The 18446-nt window shown below is 44.8% G+C and overlaps 1 protein-coding gene across 1 annotated transcript in view; it reads left to right on the top strand.

The window, feature by feature from the left end:
- CASD1 (CAS1 domain sialic acid O acetyltransferase 1) overlaps positions 1 to 18446 on the top strand; it is a 224404-nt gene that overhangs the window by 103845 nt on the left and 102113 nt on the right. The window contains exons 3-6 of the mRNA XM_085630840.1: positions 314 to 434; positions 1928 to 1972; positions 9589 to 9651; positions 16507 to 16551. Coding sequence (XP_085486966.1) covers positions 314 to 434; positions 1928 to 1972; positions 9589 to 9651; positions 16507 to 16551 — 274 coding nt within the window. The remainder of the gene's footprint in view (positions 1 to 313; positions 435 to 1927; positions 1973 to 9588; positions 9652 to 16506; positions 16552 to 18446) is intronic.

The following is an 18446-nucleotide window of genomic DNA, read 5'->3' on the forward strand; positions in this document are numbered from 1 at the left end:
CACCAATCATCCGAGATCTGCAACTCTTTGGTGCTCACTATTACTTGACGTAACATTACATTGTGTGTGTGAAAATCTAATTGGTAGTACCACATCCAGTTTTAATGATCCTGCACTGTATGCTAATTCAAGGGTGCTGTATTCCTGCACCCTTATATGTTTTAAACAAAGGAATGCGAAAACACATAGAAAGTAGGTTTCTATCTATTTTACACAAATTAGTAATGAAACACTGAAGCCCACCTGCAAATGTGAGATTCATATATATTGTCCATTTCTTCATCCAACTACTGTTTCCCTTATTCTGTTTCAGTGAAGCAAAAAATTGTCTCGCGGATAAGCACATTATATTCATAGGAGATTCAAGAATTCGTCAATTGTTCTATTCTTTCGTAAAAATTATTAATCCTGAAGTCAAGGAAGAAGGAGTCAAGGTAAATGTTGTTCCGTACGTGTATTTCTTTTGTTTTTTTTGATGCACTTTGATTATTGCTCACATCGTTTATTACTTTTCTTTTCCATTTAATGTGTTTTTATTTGTTCACTTTTTGTATTCGTTCATTTCCTGTAGTAGCGTAGATCGGGGTTGTTACAATATGCAGATGATTGATTCTGTGCGTAAAATGTTACATGGCAGATGCTCCCTGTGGTAGGCTTGACCTGGAATGTTTTGACTGAGGGTGAACTGGGCATCCCAAAACGTATTCCTGGAACTCTTTCGATGTAGCTCACTACGCCCAGAGCAGTTTGGTTAGCTAGAAATTGCCAGTGTCGTGTAGACACAGGGAGCCACGAGGGAAAATACAATGCCTTAGTACAATAAATAACTTGCAGTTCAAGAAATTATAGCAACCCACATTACCTATGAGAAGTATCACTCCATTCAATAATGCAACAAACTGTTGCTATTTGTAATACAAACTATGGAGAGTAAAGGCAAGTTGGATATACACACGTTAAGCATCACCTTCTGGGGAGCACACTGATAAAGTCCCATTAAAGGTGGGTTCCATTGTCTTTCATACTGACCTGTGATAAATGTGATAGAATGTGTTTTATGTACTTAGTATCTGAAGCAACACCAGTAGTACAAGTTGGATGAAGCCTGTGGTGCAACAAAGAGGCGAAACCCACCCCAAGGCTAAAATACACTAATTCTAAGCTCTGATTGGGCTGAAAGCCAAGTAAGGCAGCACCACAGCTGACGATGCTAGCCATAGTAAGGGCTGCAAAACAAGACCTTCGTTGTCACTCCGCCGCCATCTTAGTGAATGGTTTGGTACACAAATATCACTAACATAACATCCTAAAAGATGTTTGCTGCTTTGACCATTATAGGGATCTGATGCCACAGTTGGTCTAGATTATCTTAGGTTTTATCTGTTTGTTAGAAGCCAGCAGGGATCTGTAAAGGAGCATTTGAGTTGAATAACATAGTTATATATTCCAATGAGACAGTGTGTTAGCTCAATCAGATTAGAAAGTTACCATGTTGTGTTTAGGGACGTTTTATGGTGCCCCCTGTGCTATCAGAGATTATTGACCCAATCAGACAGCGATCATGGTGCTTGCTCTGCACATATTTTTTGAAGTGCCTGAATATTTTAAGGTTTTGGCACTCTATTAATTAGTACTTGTGTTTTGATTTGTATAGTTTAATATGTAGTGATATACATTTTTGAGATGTGCTCTAGGAAGATGCAAGCAAACAGCTTGTGTTTGACTCGGAAAACCTCTGAAGAGACCTAATTGTCAAGTTGTTGGTGACAAGTTGATTCTTCGCATGTTTGACGTGTATTGGCTCAAATAATGTTGAGGCATTCTCGCAGATTGATGAGGATTACGTATTGCCTACCTTTCTTTTGCTATGGGAAGAGCAAAGATTTGGTCCAATGCCAGTGTTGATTCTTTTGTCTTATTTCAACAGCATGAAGATATTCCTTTCAAAGATGAAACGATGTCCACGAAAGTGGTAAGACCGTAGTTCTATTTCTTTTTAACATATTGTATGGGCTGACTCTATACAGTACATCCATACGCTTTTTTTGAGAAGAGAAATTGTAGTAGAAGTTTGGTTATCCTTTCTATCTGTGAATCCATTTTCTGATCTTCCCTGTGCCTAATATATGGAATTTGCAACAACATTGTGTTCAGATCGAAATCTGCTTTACAGGTTTTTGAAGTAAATATCTTCTGGTATTTTCTGTAATTCCCCATCAATCCTATAACCAGAAATGATCTTTAGGCTGGTAGAATAAGTTCTATGATGAATTTGCAATGAGATTTAACTCTCCTTTCTGTACCTCTGCTTCTCGTTTCTCCAATGCAGGTTATATCTGCTAGAGACATCTAGCCACTGATTCCTTAACTTGGAAAACCCCCAGGCGTCAGACTGGATCCGGAAAATTCTTTGCAGCAGCACCTCTGCGCGCCAGGGGACGGCGCCACACGACCCCGCCTTGACATCGTCCACGTATAGTCCCTATACAAGGTCATATAAGTCCCTCCCGGCGCACGGACGACAGTTTCCACCTTTCCGCGTGCAACGGGGATCGGGAGTAAGCGGTTCCTCTGGCCTGTTTTCAGGACCTTTTTGACGCCTCGCGTCTGGAACAGTGTGCGATGCCTTAGGGGTTTATAGGGGTTTAAAACCTGTGGCTCGTGTTCGCGGCGGCAAATGTCTGCGAGGGACCCACATCTTATCTGTATGTGGTGTTTGGGCGAACACCACGACTCAACAGATTGTGACGCCTGCCAACACCTCAAGCCGAAGTCCCGTCAGGAGCGCCGGATGAAGCTTATTTTGGCTCGACTGTCCCGGTCGGAGTCGTCTCGTCGTCCGGCCTCTCCGTCGCTGGCAGGCCCCTCTGGTTAAGTCGCGGCGCATGTCACCGAGGTCCACGACGTCACGCCTGTTGGGGGGGGCGCAAGTTACCGGAAGTTCGCCCCGGGAGTCGCCCACCCCCAATCCCCCCTACCCGGAACGGGGGAGAATCTGACCCAAATGGAGGCCTATGCTGCGGCTCTGCAAGTCCCCCTTGGGTCCACTCCTGTCCCAGGGGCGTCCTCGGGGCCTCCGCTACTTGCGGGGTCCCCGACCGAATCGCCGGTGGGTTCGCCCCCGACGCCAATTAAGCTCTTTCCCGCCAGGGACGTAGGAGATATGGTGTCGTCAGGGTGCGGCCCGGCTGGGTCCCCCTCTACGACCCATAGCACCCCTGCCACGCCGCATAGTCCCATGGGGCTCCCTGTGGCGTCGCAGGTGGTTGCTGGAGCTCACAGCCTTGCTTTGGGCACACCTCTGCCTTCCGAACAGGCAGCTGCCGGCCCAGAGCCGAGGTCGGCGGCGCAAAATTGCCTCGCCGGCTCCGACTCCACTTCGGAGTCAGAGCCTGTTGTGGTTGAGGCTGAGGTGGCGCCGGGGCGACTCCATAGGCTGGCCTTCCTGGCTCCGGCGCCATCCCCTTCTTCTGAAGCGGGGCTTATCGTGGTGGACGAGGAGTCGGCGGCGGATGGAGCCGGCTCGGCGCCATAAGGAGCCGAGTCGGCGCCAGACGAGGCAGGGTCGGCACAGACCGGAGTAATTTTGGTGCCGCGCCGGGTTATAGACTCTGATCCAGAAGCTTCTGCGGAGAGTTTGCCGTCACCTTCACATTCGGCTATGCCGGATCTATCCTTGCCTGTGCCCCTCTTAGAATTTGTGGACCCGGCAGGATCCCCGCCTCCTCAGGAATCCTATTAGGACCCCCATTCTTCAATGAGGCTTACTTCTTTTGGGCATTGGTCGCACCCTCAGTGTATTGGTAGGCTTAGCTTGCACACCTCGCTTACGGATGATTTGCTGTCCCCTCCTCGGAGGGCTACCGAGGCCGGTGCGGCGTTTCTTAGAGTAGTCTTCTTGTCCACTCGTGTTCTACACATGCACCCCCCTTCGGTCCCTTTGCCTGTGGACCCTCTGCTTGGTGTCCTTCACCATGGGTTGGGGAATGTGGAGCCGCTTCTGCCATTTGAAGCTTCTCTTTATGACGCCCTTTGGGCACATGGGCTCAGCCGGCTTCCGGTGATCCGGTGGCTCGTTCTGTCTTGCACCGCCCTACTCCACATGATCCAGTTTGCTTATTTGTTCACCCAGACGTGTAGGGGTTCGTTTTGCAAACTGCCTTCCCTTCCTTGCCTCACTTAGTGCTTCCTCCCTCCAGGGAGTCCAGATGGCTTGAGTCGTGGGGTCATAACATCTTCGCCTCCACTAGAGCTGCCCTTTGTTCACTAAATACAGTGTGTGTCCTGGCTCGGGCTACCTCTGCATTGTGGGACTCTGAAGAGTCTCTTTTTTTCGGACGCCTCTGCTGATTCCTTGGGCCAAGCTATGGCTGGTTCGGTTGCCTTGAGGCGCCATGCTTGGTTGCGTGATAGCGTCTTCCCAGAGAACATCCGGGAGCGACTTGTTGATCTACCCTTTGAAGGGGTTTTACTGTTTGATGCCCACCCCGAATTGGCTGTTCAGTGCCTCCTTGCGGGCTTTCACCCTCTGCCTTAAGCCTATATTTCCCAGGTCTTCTTTTTGCATGTTCTATGGTGGTTACCCTTTCATTTAGCATCCTTTTAGATGCATTATGCGTTTTGAGCTGGCGATAAGCCTACTGTGGCAGTGTACCACAGGTTGTTGTGTCTGGCCTCTGATTGTGGTTTGCCCTAAGAGGTGTTCCCCGTTGTTTGAGATGTCCATACTCCAAGTTGGGTACTTGTATGCTATGATATAGCTCTGATTTATGTTATGTGGACCTAGAGATCCTTTGGGCTCTATGCGTCCCCTGGTGCTCTTATCTTGCCGTTGTATGGTGTTCGATATTGTGACTTCGCCCAATCGTCAATATGTCATGGGTCGTCTTGCTTATATACATCGTTCTCCTCCTTGGGAGATTTTCATAATGTTTTTCAAACTTGCAATTCGGGTACCACCTGCCATTAATACACTAGGTGTGCTCATATGCCTCTCATGTTTCATGGTCGTGGCTCGTTTACCCTTCTTTGCTATGTATATGTGTATATATACGTTTATGTATGCATATGCATGTTACCTTTGGTAATCTTCCGACATCTCCACCGCTCTTCGCTGCTACGAGGTCTGGGCCTATATCTCCATGAATCAAGGCTTTTTAGGGCTGCATTCGGGATTGCCCTTTGTATACCCTTACACTATACACTTGGGTGCACTTCGTTGCTTTTCCTGCATCTTCAGCAATAGGGTCCCTTTTACGTCCCACTACCTAGGGTGGTTCCCTGGCTTTACACTGCTCCCTTCTTGGTGTGCAGATACTAAACGATCTCTCTCTTTCTGGACGAGGGTTAACTTTTACTCCCAGTCGGAGGATGTGGTCTACGATTCTGAGATTCTTTCCTACATTTACACGTCTATTGGTACTCTGGTGCCTTTGCTGTCACTTCCTTCAGATGTGCCCTTTTCATTATGTATCACCCTATCCTGTGTCTGCTGTGCCTGTGGAACAGTTCTTCTGATGTCAAGTTGTTCTAGGGTCTGCACCCTACCACTGTATTTCGTGAGTTGGTTCTAACCTCCATCTTCCAGCGGCCTAGTTGGGCAGTCCTATGCCTTATTTTTTTAAATACGCCACCTTGTTGTCTCTGTGGCTGTCGGCTCTGTGCATGTTTCAGTGGTGGCCCACATCCGTGTGCTTCAGATTGTTACTGCTTGCCCCTGTCCCTCCTTTGGTGCCTCGATGTGCACTTGGCGTGTTTCTTGTTCCCGCCTGTCCTTCTAGGACATTGTTCAGTTTCTACCTCTTGCCCTTTGGTTCCTGGCTGTGGCTTTGCCAGCCTTCTGTCCATGGGCTAGCCTTATAGGCTCTGGTATGGTTGAATCGCTTTGTTTTACCCCACCTTCGGTTGGTGTTCACATATTGCGCCATGCTGAGAGTGGTCCTTCTAACTCCTTTGTTCTGGTGTGTCTCTCTGTCTCTCTCTCTGTCTCTCTCTCTCTCTCTCTCTCTCTCTCTCTCTCTTTTCTCTCTCTTTTCTCTCTCTTCTCTCTCTCTTTCCTCCCTCACTCTTTCCTCCCTCCCTCTCTCTTTCCTCCCTCCCTCTCTCTTTCCTCCCTCCCTCTCTCTTTCCTCCCTCTCTCTCTCTTTCCTCCCTCTCTCTCTCCCCTCTCTCTTTCCCCTCTCTTTCCCCCTCTCTCTTTCCCCCCTCTCTCTCTTCCCTCTCTTTCCCCTTCTCTCTCTCTTTCCCCCTCTCTTTCCCCCTCTGTCTCTCTCTCTCTTCCCCCCTCTCTGTCTCTCTCTCTCTCTCTCTCTCTCTCTCTCTCTCTCTCTCTCTCTCTCTCTTTCCCCCCTCTCTGTCTATCTCTGTCTATCTCTCTCTCTCTCTCTTTCCCCCTCTCTGTCTCTCTCTCTCTCTTCCCCCTTTTCTCTCTCTCTCTCTCTCTCTTTCCCCCTCTCTGTCTCTCTCTCTTTCCCCCTCTCTGTCTCTCTCTCTCTCCCCCCCCCCTCTCCTTCTCTCTCTCTCCCCTCTCTCTCTCCCGCCCCTCTCTCGTGTGGTGTGGCACAGTTATGGCATTTTTATTGGGACGCATTGCCTCCCGTTATCTTTTGCTCTTCTGAGCTAAATGGGTTGCTGTCTGGTTGTCCTGCCACAGCCTTCCCCACTGTCCGTCACTCTGTTGCCGGATCTGTGCTTGAGCACTTTGTTGTTCTGTCGCAGACCCACCACCCCGTGGGATATGTTTATGGTATCTATTCTAAGTTAAGGAATCTGCGGCTAGATGTCCGAGTTACTTACCTTCAGTAACGATGTATCTGGTAGAGACGTTGTCTAGCCGCAGATTCCTTAACATTAACCCATCCTCGCCACTCTGCGAGAACCTTGCCAGGTGGGCTTCTCCTCCTGCCTACTTTCAGTTGCCATTGGTATTCTTTCAAGGGTGCTCACATGGTTGTGCCCCTTTTGGAATTACCATATGCGGCTGACTCTCTCCAAGGGGCTTCTTCCTGTAGATGGTGCCTTTTCATTCACTGTCATCAGGAGATTCTTCTTTTTCTTCTCCTGCTGTCTTCGCCATTCGCTAGAGGCTCTTGTCTCCTATATGGTCATCTTTTTGACGGTTTCTTCAGCTCTGTTTCACACTTTCATTGTTGTAAGGGAAGATACCTTCTTGCAGTACATTGCTGTTCTTTTATGATGGTGTTTTGCACCATCCACCTTATTTATTTTGCGGATTTTTCATCCTTTGCACACTGTTCCCATACTTAAACAGTTTTTCGTTGGTGGCTCCGTGTTGTGCTGCGGAAAAGTTTCTCCGAAGAAAACTGTCGTCAGCGTGCCGGGATGGACTTGTATGACCTCGCTGACGTCACGTACGTAGACGTCAGGACGGGGTCATGTGGCGCCGTCCCCGACGTGCAGAGGTGCTGCTGCAAAGAATTTTCCGGATCCAGTCTGACGCCTGGGGATATTCTAAGTTAAGGAATCTGCGGCTAGACAACATTTCTACCAGATACATTGTTACCGAAGGTAAGTAACTCATACTTCAACACCATGTGATGAAGGGCTGGTCTGTAGTACACTTTTGAGCAGACCGTGATGAAAGAAAGACAGACAGGAGAATTTTGGAGAACATGAAGATGAGAAGTTGAATCAGCACCTAGTAGGAGTGAAGATACAGTAGTCTGTTTGCCAAATAATTAAACTGTGAGAGAGCAGTTTGGCAGATTCAAAAGTTAGCAAAGGGAAAATATGACAAAAATGTAATCATTGTGGACCGACTTATTTAAGGCTAGTAAGATAGCAGGGAAAGGTAGGAGAAGAACTGAACAGAACTCGATCCACAAAAGGATGAAGGGAAGTGGATTGAGATTAGTGGAACTCAAACCAGATGCACCTGGTAAACAAGATGACTGCAGAATGAAGAAAAATGAAAATCTCAGTTTTAGAAGAGGAAGTCAGGGTGCATACAAGACTGGTAATAAAGAAGAGGTATGGGGATGAACTAAATCTCAAAATGGCATTCAAAGAAAAATATAAATAGCAATCGGCTAAAAGGAGCTGTTCGAATTGACTTGATTACCAAAGCTGGCTGTGTCAAAGGAGGGAAAAATAAAAACTAATGGGTTGACGTCTGCTAGATGTTGAACAGGAAGCGGCTTAAGGTTGAGCCTGTGGTATGCACTGAAGAGGACCCCTCAGGAATGATGTGTTAAACCACAGTAGTGAAGAGTCTTAGTAGAATTGACCTGCTAAACACCTGGTAGAAATGGTCAGAATATAGTGAAGATTATGAGAAGATGTCACCTGTGGTCGAACAAGTGTTCAGTGATTATAGAACTCAAGAGAAGTAGAAAGACAGGGCAGTAGGTAGATGTAAGATCAGAGTTTCTGAGGCAAGGTACAGTTTTTAAAGTTTTCAGTAAGGAAGAAAATCAGGCGGCAGTTAAAAATTATTGAGAAGAAAAGGAACTCAAAGTGGTATACGGTATGATGCAAAATGTTAAAGGAGAGAGAAACGGGCATCAGATAGGGAATTCTGAAGAAAAGCTACCGAGGGTAAAATCCTAAAGGTCAAGGAAGGGGGTAGTTATATTCTAAATTAGTAGACGGAATTGCTAGTTGGATTACATATATCTTCGAGGATAAGTAAAAAGAAGGAAGGAACTGGAGAAGTAAAGGAGCGAGGAGGAAGTACAGGAATGTGGATGGTAGAAAGCAGATGGAAGGGGCGTCAAACAGAGTGAGTAGGAAAATACTTTTTTTTTCTTTTTGCACCAGACCGGAGAAGGCATATAAAAAGTCAAGGTTGTGAAATTGATAAATAGCAACATAGGAGAAGATGAGATTTCTTCCAGGTACACTGTAAAGACATACGTATACACTATTTATTGGGTTGATTGATTTTAAATAGATTGAATATTCTTCCAGACATTACTAGCAGTGCCACTCAGCCACACCCTGAACACATTAACATCCAGCCTCAAGCCATTTGTCATCTGACCAATGATTTTCTTATTTGTTTGTCTTCCTTCCTTAATGTTTCTTTTTATTTTTGCGGCCACATAGCTCCAATCATATAAACTGACTCTGCATGATCAGTTCAAATAGATTTGTGAAAAAATGTATCTCTAAGGTGAAGGAAAGTCTGAAACTCTCAGTACATGTTATTGCCGTTTTCCACATCACCATGTCTGCACCAAGCTCTGCATGTCCCTTTAATTTCCAGGCTAGGTTCCCTTGTTAAATTCCAGAAACCTTGACCTCCTGAAATGTAACTGGTTCAACTGGTTTTTGAACTTTATTGCACCCGTTAGTTTCTATGTGCGATAAACATTGCACCACCTATAATTGCAATGCCTGCGCAAACCGGTATTTGCACAGGGTTTGGAATTTTCTTTGTAACCCTCAGATTCTTACCCATATAGTTTTAGCACCTGAATTTCCTCATGTATGCTTGAGTGTTTTCATGCTCCCAGGAATTAATTTTACATAAAAACAAAATATTGATACCCATCATGTTATTAACTAGTGCAACCAACTATTAACCAACAATTAAATAGAAAATATATATTGCATTTCTTTTTGCAGGATTTTATTTGGTGTCCTGAGGTAAACAACTCTATGAAACAACGCTTCTATTCTTGGAGTGAGGTTAGTACTGGCATAAATGACTTTTTTTTTTTTTTTTTTTACTTTTGCATTTGCCACAAATTGTAGCTGCTTGACCTTGCCAAGCAAAATAAACAGAAGCAACCAGTGAGACAAAGCAACACAGTGAAGGTGGGATTGTGGGCAGGGTTAAGAACCTAAATCCATGGGAAATGAGAGCAACATGGAGGTAGGAAGCAGAGAAACACAAGGCGAGACAGAGCAACACAGGTACAAGGAAGAGGGCAAAAAAGAGATGCACACGTAAAGACAGATCAATAGGGAGAGTATGTGGATCAAGGAAGCACATTGAGAGAGAGAAACAATGAGATGAGGAGGATACGAAGCTCATGACGGAAACAGCTGTAAAAAACAAATGTTCTTGTAGAGAGCATAACAAACAAGCATTTGCAATGCAATAGGTCTCGCATTTACGCAAGTTTGAGCTATTGGCATTGTAAATAACAATGCCTTTTATTTATGTTTTACAAACAGACACAAAAATAAAAGGCATTGTCATTTATAATGCCAATAGCTCAAACTCGCGTAATTACGAGACCTATTTCATTGCAAATGCTTATTTTATTCGTCCTTCACCAGCAGGATTTACCTTTAATAAGGAGAGGGGTAGAAAGTCTTTCCTCTAATGGCCCCTTCTCCATCAGGCCGTCGGCGGAAGCTTTCCATCGATTGAGCCTACAGCGGCTCCGTCAACGGAAGCTGATAGTCTACCCAAGTCTAAATAAGGTGGAAGGGGCAAGGCTTTGGGGGACAGGGTATTCCGCCACATCTGTGACAGAGTACGCTGTCTGCACAATTGTAAATCAGCACCTTAGTAATAAGTTTGTTTCTCTGCAAAGCGTTATGCCTATTCATCCTTTCATTCTTCCAGTGCTGATATCAAGACTACTGACTTAAATAAAAGAGAGCTTTTTTAACACAATATACACCTGTTGTGATGTGTAGTGTGTCTGTAATATTGCAATGGGTTGCATTACAACAGTTACAGGTGACTCACAGAGCGATGCAAAGTCAAACTATCAGGGGAGAGGATGTGGTCCGTCGGCTAGACTGCCAACTTTGGTGCTGGAAACAAGGGTTCCAGCCTCGGGGTTGCGTCCACATCCTGCGATTCTGGGCAAAACACTTAATCTCCCTGTGCCAGTGTAAATACGGTGCTCGTGTAAAGCGCTCCGATACCTTTGGGTCGAGTTCGCGCTATATAAATATGCAAAAAAACAAAAGGCCTAGATTGCTTGGTGGGTCGATGATTTTTTCGGAATAGCATTTAAAACGGCTTCCATACAGCGCTACACACAACACATAATTGCGCGAATCCCATTGACATCTGCTTCATTACAGTTCGGCTCAGCAGCTTATTTGTATTAACAAACACCACAAGACGCGCGTTGCACTGCCACCCTCGAGCGCGGAGAGATCACCTGTTGCACGGGTCCTGTCGCTGGCGCGAGCTTGGCCGGAGCCTGCAAAAAAGCACTTCCTATCCTTCCCTTTAACGTTCGCCCTTGCGTGCGTAAACAGATAAAACGTGGCAGTCGCCGGGGCCTCTTCACTGCCAAAAAAAAAAAGCAAAACAGAAAGCAGCTCCGGGCTGGGGAGGAGACCTGGGAGGCGAGGGCTGCCCGCGCATGCGCAGTACCTGTTACTTTCGCGTGCAGCCGGTGTGGGAGCTGAAGTCCCGGGTCCCAGGAGGGGGCCCGGGTGAAGAGCGGCAGATAGCAGTGCGGGGCTCCCATGCATAAGGAGAGAGCCCCGCGTCGTGCTGGCAGTAGTGTAGCTGGAGTGCTCCGGAAGCCGACGTTCAGAAGGATTCCCCCCGCAGACCGGGTGAGTGGGATTCTCCATATGTAGAAAGTGAAACTAAATGCTGGCTTGCGAGGGAAGAGGGACAGGAGATGTGCACGCCGCGTGGCTGGAGGCGCGTACACCAACTCAAATCCGCCAAAAGCCTGCGCGTGCACATCTCCTGTCCCACTTCCGAGGCAAGTCAGCAACAATAGATCTCGCCGAAAGCAGCGCTTCGCGCTGCGTTCGCAGGCGAGACCTAAAAAGCAGCACCAAATAAATGAGCTGGGTACGGACAGAGTAATGCATCCATTCTCTAAGGGAGGGACAAACCCTCGCCCAGGAAGCAAAGCCCACACAAGCCGTCAAATATGAAGCAAGCAAATGAATGTAACAATGAGACCAACTGATGGTAAACAATTGGCAGGGCACTGCAAGCTGACATAATGTTTCACAACAGACAGCGAGTGTCTTAGGCAAGACCTATAGAGGGCCAGGACCCCTACCACATTGCACTGGAGTCATCCTCCTGTGAGTAGTGTGGGCAGCATTATGCAGTTTTAAATATTTTGTAACTACAGTTCTCCAAACTATGACTCCTCCTTTCACCAACAGTCTGTGCATATCAACAAGTCAATTGACTTGAAAAGTGTATCAAAAATCGAAATTAGTGAATTGATTTGGCAGTTTTATTTGTCTACTGCCAGTGTATTGTAGGGTGGAGCACCCAAATTGAGAAGGTACATGTACGAACTCTGGCTTTGTATGCTCAGGTAGTCTTTCTGAGGCCTGTCATATATATATATAGTGCTGTACAGGTGGAATGCAACATAGGGGAAAACTTTCCTATTAAAAGAAAAGTTTTCAAGTCCCCTTACATAATGTGTTAAAGGTAAGTCCCTCATCCATCAGTCTCTGTAAGAAAATCTAGGCCCGTAGCAAGCCTGTGTACTACCAAGTATTAGCTCTTAAGGGTGAGGCCAGACAGAATCTCTGGGGAAGGGAAAAAAAAATCTAAGTAATATGAAAAAGAAAAAACAAACTTCAGTGTCATGAAAATCACAAGTAAGTAATCATGCATCTTGTCTGCCTTAATCATCAGTTGTTGCTTATTGGATAAGTATCAAGCAGTGCTCTGCCACTAGCTATCCCAAGTGGCAGAAAATCGCCCTTTCCTAATAGATTTGTGATCATGTTAGAGAGCACACACTCAGCTTCCTGTAACTGGTTAGAGGATTGAGCATCTATAACTGTAGTGGAACAACTCTGATGGGGGTGTAAGAGAGACTGGTGATCTAACATAGCAGGCAAGCTAGAACTGATGTCTTGAACCCTCGCTGGAGAGCCAAGGCAACAAACCGCATATTTCATTTGGATTGAGGTGCAAGATTTGCCCAACCACTGCAAATGGTTTCAAAAGATTGTGCTCGATCAGTGGCATCCAATTACTAAGGATGTTGAGAATGACCTCTAGTTTCTGGAAATTCCTTGTTTGGGTTAAGGCAGTAATAGTGTTAGGCAAGGCCAGTTCCTCGTACATTCAGAACTGCCACAGTGTGCAGAGGATTATATAGAAATGCTGCCTTGGTCCGACCAAGGGATTCTGTAAGTTCTGGGGCTATGAGCACAATTGGTCATAGAGAAAACTAGGTTAGCCATCTGTCACATCCAGTTGGTTGAAAGCAGGAATGAGTTACAAGAGACTCAACTCTGAAAGATTTTCTTACTTGCTGCCATGCTAAATGGGATGTTTACCAAAACATTGAAGTTATCAATTCCATTTAAGGTGTTTAATTTAAGGGGACGAGTATTAAATAAGCAGTTACCGCTGCAAGGGGATGCTGCAGCATCAGGTGGTTGATTTATTACTGCTGATGAAGGAATAGTTGTGGACTTGAATCAAAGAAGAATGTGGACAGTGCTTTGATCTCTTTTTCATGACCAGCCAGATGTGCCATTCATATCTGTCAGCTCATATGGGGTTGATGAGGGCTTGCATAAAGCGGCGTCTGACTGGAACACTATAAAATCAAGTTTCAGGTGAATTGATCAAAACAGTAAAAGACATCTAAAAACATCATGCATTTCAGTAAAGTGTTTTAACATTATATGAAGATTAACAAGTAGCTACTGGGTGCGGACAAGCGGAAAATGTGACATGAGGTATGTTGGAAAAGGGCCCTTTCTGCAGGGTCACCCCCAAACCTTTTGCCTTCCTCCTCCTACTTTTTACTAAATTCATTTTTGTTGGCTTTAGGACTCTGAGAACTTTACCATTGCTAACCAGTGCAAAAGTGCATGTGCTCTCTCCTTTAAACATTGAAATATTGGCTCAAACCCACTTTGCACATTTAAGTTACCTATAAATCCCTCATACAGTGCACTACCAGTACTCTGGGCCTGTAAATGAAACACTACTAGTGGGCCTGTAGCACTGATTGTGCAATCCACTTAAGTAGCCCTTTAACCATGTCTCAAGCCTGCTATTTCAGAGCCCATGTGTGCAGTTTACACTGCCATGTCGACCTAGCAAAATTAACCTTTTGCCAGTCCCAAACCATATACACATACATACATACCCTGGGCAGGGTGCAAAGTTTTTAATAGGCAGGACATCTACTTTTTAAGTTTTACATGACCTGGTAGTGAAAATCTCTCAAATTCGCTATTCACTACTGCCATGCTTATCGCTCCCATAGGATAACATTGAGGATAACTTGTTTTTATACAATTAATTTCCAATTGGGACGAGATCAACCCTTCAAGTCTGGTGTCTCTGAAATTGCAATTCAAGATCCAAACTTATGGTGAAGTCGGATTTTAAACTGCTATTCCAAAAATGGCAATTTTGGAAAGTTGGCATTTTACTTGTTTTAGCCATTTAGTGCCTGTGGCCTGTCACTGATCAAATGACTGGGTGTAGTTTACCGTTGGGCTTTGTGTATTCCTCCTAGACAGCCACACACGTTGGGAGCTTAGTTGTCTCTCAATGGGCCATCTCTGGCAGGAGCTGGTCACAGCCTCACCTACGAATAGGCTGTGTCCTGTCCACACAAAGGGCTGCACCCTCCCCCCTGTAGTGAGTGAAGCCAGGGCACGAAACAAGGATATCTATGCACTTCAAAGCATGCCGTTGATGTCTCCCCCCAATTCAAAGCCACCTCTTGGAATAAGTAAAGACCTCAGACACAGCCACTTCTGTACACTTCTGCACCTGTGAATACTCTGGCAGGAATAAGAACTGTTGTGCTGCTAAAGGACTGCCACTCTGCTGGACTACACTCTACTGGGCTCCTGCTTTGCTGTTTTGATCTACTGCCATCTTGCCTGGGTGAGAAGGACTGGACCTACATCTCTTGAACCCAGAGCGATTCCAAGGGCTAGTTGGCTGGCCTCCTGATATTATGCCTTAAGGGCATAACAGGCTTCCAACCCCTGCACCTGGATTCTGCGATCTGTGAGTCTACCGAGCCAAGTGGTGCCACCCCAGTCATAGACCCTTGGAAGTGGGCCTATGGTGCTTACCAGCAGAACCTATGCATCTTCTCTGCTGAGCGACGTATCGCTGAGCAGAACTGACTCATCTCGTCAACTGCGCATCACATCCCTGACACGGACTTCTCATCACAAACCCTGTCAACGGAATGCTTGATGTCGACGCAATAGGATCTCGCACTGCAGACTCGCCACATCTCGGAACCAAAGCATCCCCTCGGCTGCGCGACACATATTCAACCCAGATCTATGCCTCACTCTACAACCAGGATATAAGATACTCTGTTTAGCGGGCCTAACTAGATCCTTCTAGCCGGCCCGCTGTCCATTACGGTCGGCCTGAACTTGTCCCGGTCCGGCACAACCAGATATCCCCAATACCGCTTTGTGCTTTTTGGTGCTATTTTTCACTATACACATGAAAAACTAATATCTCCAGTTCTACTAATTGTATTTTTGTCATTTTGTCAAAGCGTAGAATCAGTTTGTGTGATGTGTTCCCTGTTTTACTGCTTGAAGTGTTGCACAAATAATTTACACACTGCCTTTAAGTTAAGACTGACTGATCTGTGCCTAGCTACCCAAGGGTGAGCACAGGTTAATTTAGAATTTGCTTGGACCTTACCCTGACTAGGATTGTGGTAGAGATCTGTTTACCTTATGCACAGAACTGGCACAATTCATTAGTAGTATTAAGTTACAGGCCTTCTTTCAAAATCGGGATATCTCCGTAGGAGGAGCTCAAAACACAGGACTGAGGAAAATAATCTACCTTTGTTCCTCCATCGCAATCTTTACCATGAAAAGTACTGGCCTTTGTCTTATTTTATTCATTAACGTTAGCGCTATTCTTCTAAAACTGGTGTAGAATCTGTAGGTTTGTGAGTTTTTTTCATTGTTTTACTGTTTGAAGTGTTGCACAAATACTTAGACAATGCCTCTAAGTTAAGACTAACTGCTCTGTGCCAAGCTACCAGAGGGTGAGCACAGGTTAATTTAAAGTTTGCTTGGACCTGACCCTGACTAGGATTGTGGTTGCTGTTTGACCATGGCTTACACCCCATTCAGCCAACTACTCAACGGGAGCCATTGATGCACAGTTAAGCAACTTAATAATACTCTTAAAATGCATTAATGACTGACAATGATGAGATTGCTTCTGATAAATTATGGGTGTTTGGACAATCAGAGGAATGAGCCGGACTCTTCTCATTTCATACAGAGAGTTGTACTAGTAACAAAAAGAATGAAAAAGTAATTGATTAGCTCAAGTTAAATGGGTGGATCAAAGCAAATTTAAAAGTGTGTCTGTACTTTGAAAGAAATGTTTGGTGGAATATTCAGGAGTTCCCTTTATAATTTCTAAAAAATGTAAAAGAAAGATACTATTTTTAGAAGATACATTTCTTGCACTGTACAGTTCTGCAAATGCAAAAATAATATATAACGTAGGCTTTTCCCCACGATAGATGGAAACCTCCATAGGCATTTCCTGTCAAATCATTGACTAAATTCGGTGTGCCAACGAACTGATCATTTCTTTCCTTTTTTCTTCAGAGTACGCCTTCCAAACCTCACATAGTTATGGTGGGAGCAGCTACGGTAAGCACTGTTATTTGTACCTGTATTTACATCGCTGCATTTCCTGTATTTAAATGAATTCCTTATAGATTAGTGTATAAACAAGCTAAGCTGATCTGCAGATGACTACCACTTACAGTAAAAAACTGCTGCATGATAATGGACAATGCCAGCCAAAAGTTCTGGAACATACTCTCAGTCTGGAATATTTTGAAAGCAGTGCTGATTTTCGTATAGCGGCACTGTATGATTGATGCACTTCTCAATTTACCCATGACATCATGCATGCTTGCTTCCTAAATTCCTCCAGATCAACAGGAAATGTTACATTAATACTGTATGAATTGCAAGAACAATCTGTCGATTTTTAGGGCTTTTCCACACCATGTAGATCACAAGTCCGCCATAGATGTATAGGATAACGGGTGCTAGCATAAAGATAGAGGAACATAGAAATGTCATAACTTACTTTAACATTGGGACGGCTATTAGCAAAATATATCACTAAAGACAACACTGCCAGTATATGGAGTGACATTTATCACTGCGGCATCTTTCAAAGCAGTTACATGTACAAGTTTGCAACATTTTTATGCTAGGTTTGAAATTCTTTATTTTTTGTAACGTGGGAAAATCGCCCATTTTCTTCACCTTTAATAATTTGCCAGCAACTGACACAGAAAAAACTGCCTTTCGTTTTAGAACAGGTAAAGCGGCGCTTGAGCGTGGAATAATCAACATGCCAGCTCATTTGAAGTATCCCATTAAAACAAACAGGAGGCTCGCTTCAGATGTGGGTATTTAATTCTCTGCCAGTCTAGGAACAAAAAGCCTTGACATCTACCCGTGGGCTCTTGAAGTACTAATTCATTTCTGATTTAATGAATGCAGAACCTACATTTATAGTCATAATCATGCATGCATTAAGGCACTTGGTTTCTTCACATTGACTTTTTCTTCTGAATTTGACCAATTCAGCCCACAAACCCCATGCTAAGCAATGAGTGTCTGTTGTCGCTACAGTATGGAGACCCTATTGAAAAATGTTGGACCCCTTTTGTTCCAGTACCATTTTGCTGTTTAAGGGATGTCTAATAAGAATGTGAGTTTGTAAAATCCATTAAAAAACACACACAGCAAATTTTCAGCATAGTTTTATTGGAAAGCCAGGTGCAAGAATAGCCACAAACCTCTGAAAGACTTCGAGTTTGAAGAAAGAGAAAGTGTATGGTTTTTCATAATTTTTTCCTTCACTTTATTTTTATTTGATCAAATTCCACAGTACAACAGAAACACTACAAATGTGGGTCTACTCTAATTGCAAAGGAAATATTTTCCGAAATATAATCAAACTCCTAATTTAGACGAGTTCAGTTCACCATAAACCAATATAGATTGGGGCTCCCGTTAAGTGGGAACTTCTCTGGACTTTCCCCACTCGAAACAAGAAGTGTATGTGATGCCTGATGGTGTTGTGTCCCCAAGTTCAAAAGAGAGGACGTTAGTGAAGAAAAGCAGGTTCGACAGAATGGCAGGGTAAGATATGTAAGCCGAAGAGCAAGAGAGGGAGGGCCTGGGGTGGTGTCCCTAGTTATGGTGCAGAAAGGCAGATGCTTGGGGGATGGAAAGAATAGCAGGCGAGGAGGGGAAAGTGAAAGAAGGGAAGACAAAGAAAATAAAAGGCAAAAAAGTGGGCTGGCACAAATGCATCCCACCTGAGTACACAGAAGAGACGGATTCTGGAATACTAAAAATTCAAAACATCACAGCAAGGCACCCTCAAGTAAACTTGCTGTTGAATAGACCTCCAGAGAAAACCATTTTCCCGCTAAGCATCAGAGTGAAAACTTGAGTCAGTCGGGGGAAGGAACTCCCATCTAGTCTTGTTAAGCTCCATCAGCCTGTCGTAGTTGATC

The sequence above is a fragment of the Triturus cristatus genome, chromosome 10, assembly GCF_964204655.1.
Source record: "Triturus cristatus chromosome 10, aTriCri1.1, whole genome shotgun sequence".
Classification (NCBI taxonomy): Eukaryota; Metazoa; Chordata; class Amphibia; order Caudata; family Salamandridae; genus Triturus; species Triturus cristatus.